At 32.4% G+C, this 3,495-nt stretch overlaps 1 protein-coding gene across 2 annotated transcripts; it reads left to right on the top strand.

The window, feature by feature from the left end:
* Positions 1–480: 480 nt before the first annotated feature.
* On the top strand, positions 481–2,767 carry LOC130656697 (uncharacterized). 2 transcript variants are annotated; one of them, XM_057459597.1, is made up of 3 exons: positions 481–865; positions 1,172–1,262; positions 2,181–2,767. In XM_057459597.1, the coding sequence occupies exons 1-3, from the start codon at positions 530–532 to the stop codon at positions 2,750–2,752; spliced, it is 999 nt and encodes a 332-aa protein (XP_057315580.1). In that variant the 5' UTR covers positions 481–529; the 3' UTR covers positions 2,753–2,767. The 2 variants fall into 2 exon arrangements, with proteins under 2 accessions (XP_057315580.1, XP_057315581.1); XM_057459598.1 differs by lacking the exon at positions 2,181–2,767 and having other exon boundaries at positions 1,172–1,399.
* The last annotated feature ends 728 nt before the right edge of the window (positions 2,768–3,495 follow it).

Here is a 3,495-nt window from a genome sequence, read left to right as displayed (position 1 = left end):
TGCAACATAGGTTATCTGCAGTATAGATGCTTTAACTCGTGTTTAGATAATATTGATCGTTTGATACGATAGATTTTAGGCATACTTTCAAATCCCCACCAAAAACTGGTCTTACCCTGGTTTCTTGACTAAACAAGCTGTATCTGCCGTAAGACACCAGATCTCACTGATAATTATTACCAGGATCGGAAATAAAAGGGGTATATTTTAAAGTTTGTCACTCAACAGCTAACAGCTTATATGGATCCTTCAACATGATAATAATAAAGGAACATAACTGCATAATTTATTGCTTTAATTCAAGAAGAAAATTCTATCTTTTGAATTAAACAAATAAAGCGAATTACCACAGTACTTTGTGGCTATTTCTGGATAGAGAGATGATTAATTAATAATGAGAAAAACAACAAAAAAAAACAGCACTTTTACGTAAAAAATAAAAATGAAGCATCATTTTAACGTAATTCTTCTAGGAAGTACCAGTGCAATTTAAAAGTTCAACAGTGAATAAAAAACACAATTCAGAATAATGTTCTTACGGGATATTTTAATAATACTTTTGTGTGTTGTATGTATTGGCAAAGGGGATATACTACGCTTGGATTCTTGCAACAAGTTGTATGCTAACTTCAATGTTGTATTTGAAAATACCCTACTTAAAAATACTGTGTATTCGTTGGTTGAGAATATCCTTCTTAATCGCTGCTTGGAAATATGCATGCACTATCCGAAATGTAAATCATTTAGCTACATACTTCATTATTCGCAATGCAGAATACATCATTCTACCAGTGCTGACAATGAAACAATTTTACAGGACACAGTTGGATGGGTGCACTATGAGACAACTGAAAACGAACAAAATGTGAGATTATTTTCCTAGGATTATTGTTGTTAAAAGAAAGCATGAACTTTCTTTAATGTTATTTGCCTAATATTATACCCTTTTAGGCTAAAAAACAACTGAGAAAAAAATCTGAATATACTTAATTTTTTAACATACTTGCGAACAATCTGTTACTTGAAGAGAATAGAAAAAAAAAATTAATTTTTTTTATGATTATTCTTACCTGTCTTTGCGTGTCTTTTTTCTATCTTTTCACTTAATGACTGTACATTATAAACATAAGAAGATATTTACTAGCCTTAAATTTAAGTTTCTTTAATTTAGTTGGGTCCTGTTTGTTTGGAGAAGAAACCTTGTAAATTTGGAAGATGTGTGGATACTTGTGATGTAAAGGGGTACAAGTGTCACTGTAAAGGTAACTTCGAATTTTTTCCTCATTTTTCTCTACTATGATATTTATGTTGCATGGTTAACATAAAAACCCTTGAATTTGTGTGAGGAGAACATCGTGTCCTACCAGTTTTTTTAAAGTTATTGTACTGAATATAATATAGAACTTGGCTTGATGACAAAATGAATCATCGAAGGATATATTTTAATACGTTTTTTACCCGTTTCAGTCATGTTTTGAGTTTAAAGCTTTATAACGGTAATGGTTCCCTAGATTACAATTACGAAGCATGCTTCATAACCGCTTACCATTCTATCGCATCACACTAGGAAACACGTGCTGTATATATAAAACAAAAATAAAATAATGTCAAAGAAGTACTTGGAAATGGAAAAATCATGCGTCATCTGTTTTAGCTTTAAACCAAAATGAAGGATGCAGTGCATATGTTTACATTTTGTAAAATAAAATGAATAGCCACAAGGGGATTTATAACGCGATAGCGTCTCTGGCGAAATTCTAAAGGCGGCGCTTGGCAATAACAAACTTTCAATATAGGTGGACTAAAATTAACACTGACATGATCAAAAGGAGTCCCTACATACGAGCTAATGGGAAAATTGAAACAAATAATATCAAAATATTCAACTTAGAGAACTAAAATACCGGACATCGACATTTTACCTGTCATATATATTTTGATAACAGCTATTTTGCGTATCTTTAGACCGTCAAATAAAGGACTACTTATAAGATATGCTACGTGTTACTTCTTTTCACAATACGTGTTCGTTTTTTATATACAATGTGAAGCAAGCAAGGCAGTCTCGCTTTGCCACAAGAAAGACACAATTCATTATTTTAAAAACGCTTTTAGATTCAAATTTTTTGTAACTTTTCTCGTTATCAATGTTAATATATATAGAAATGTCATTTTTTTAGAAAAATGGATTTTACTGACGCGTTCTGTGTGCTTTGAAACCCGTGCAAACCAGTTTGGAACATTTGAAATTCCCGAGGACGGAATTATCACTGCTATAAAATTGGTTCACGTGGGTGGATCTGGTGTAACTTGTGGTGCAGGAACTCGAACAAATTGGGGCTGTGATAGCAGTAGAAATTATGACAACAAGGACAATATTGGTGTAGCCATCACAAATGATGAAAACCTTATACTCTATCCTGATCGAAAATATCACATTTATCTTGGTTACTATAACATAGCAGGTTACAACGCGTTCGTTCGTTCGTTCGTTCGTTCGTTCGTTCGTTCGTTCGTTCGTTCGTTCGTTCGTTCGTTCGTTCGTTCGTTCGTTCGTTCGTTCGTTCGTTCGTTCGTTCGTTCGTTCGTTCGTTCGTTCGTTCGTTCGTTCGTTCGTTCGTTCGTTCGTTCGTTCGTTCGTTCGTTCGTTCGTTCGTTCGTTCGTTCGTTCGTTCGTTCGTTCGTTCGTTCGTTCGTTTTATTCTCGTTAGACGATTTTTTATTGTATTCTATCTGTAATGCTTGTATTTGAATGACATTTTTCTCAAAGTATTCTTTGTATAAAGTGCGTCTAGTGAAAGTTACGATCACATTGCAAGTCGGTAACACTGTGTACGTTGTCTTATTAGCATCCAGAACCCTAAGTTGTTGTTTACTGATTTAAAAGTACATGTTTGTTACTATTTCATAGTAAAAAGTATGCTACTATTGAAAATTACCCACAATTTTCGTTTGCAAGTCTAGTAGAGTGTTTATTTAAATAGTATTTTATAGAAAGGATATATTGTTAGGTCAGTTTAAACACAAATTAATTTTTTTTCTTAATATATATAAATGTGAAAGAGATTAATGTTGTCTTTTATGTTAGCAATTGTTCTCCTTTTTCGTCCAATTCAACTTTCATCACGATTTATTCCGCGCATCCCTAATCAGTCAAGAAATGTTTTTGCTTAATTTGGAAGGAAATTAAAATAAACAAAAGAAATAATTTTTTGGAACATTCTCAAAGGCATTCGTCTAAAGAGATTGCTTAGCCCGCTCCCTTGAAATTACGACACTAATTCCTTGACTCGTAAAATAATGCACTTGTGGAACACAAAATCTAAATTCTTGATACCTAGTTGTGGAAAAACTAAATAAATTGAAAATCTATGTTCTTTCTCAACAGTCTTTGTATAAATATTCTTTTTTATTTAAAACGATTTGTTAACTATAAAAGTTTAAATTTATTTTTTTCTCTTATCACAAATTGTTTTTCTTAATTATGTGAAAAAG

The sequence above is a fragment of the Hydractinia symbiolongicarpus genome, chromosome 9 (genome assembly GCF_029227915.1).
Source record: "Hydractinia symbiolongicarpus strain clone_291-10 chromosome 9, HSymV2.1, whole genome shotgun sequence".
Taxonomy (NCBI): Eukaryota; Metazoa; Cnidaria; class Hydrozoa; order Anthoathecata; family Hydractiniidae; genus Hydractinia; species Hydractinia symbiolongicarpus.
Note: the sequence above shows the minus strand (reverse complement) of the source record. Positions and strands in the feature narration are given on the sequence as shown.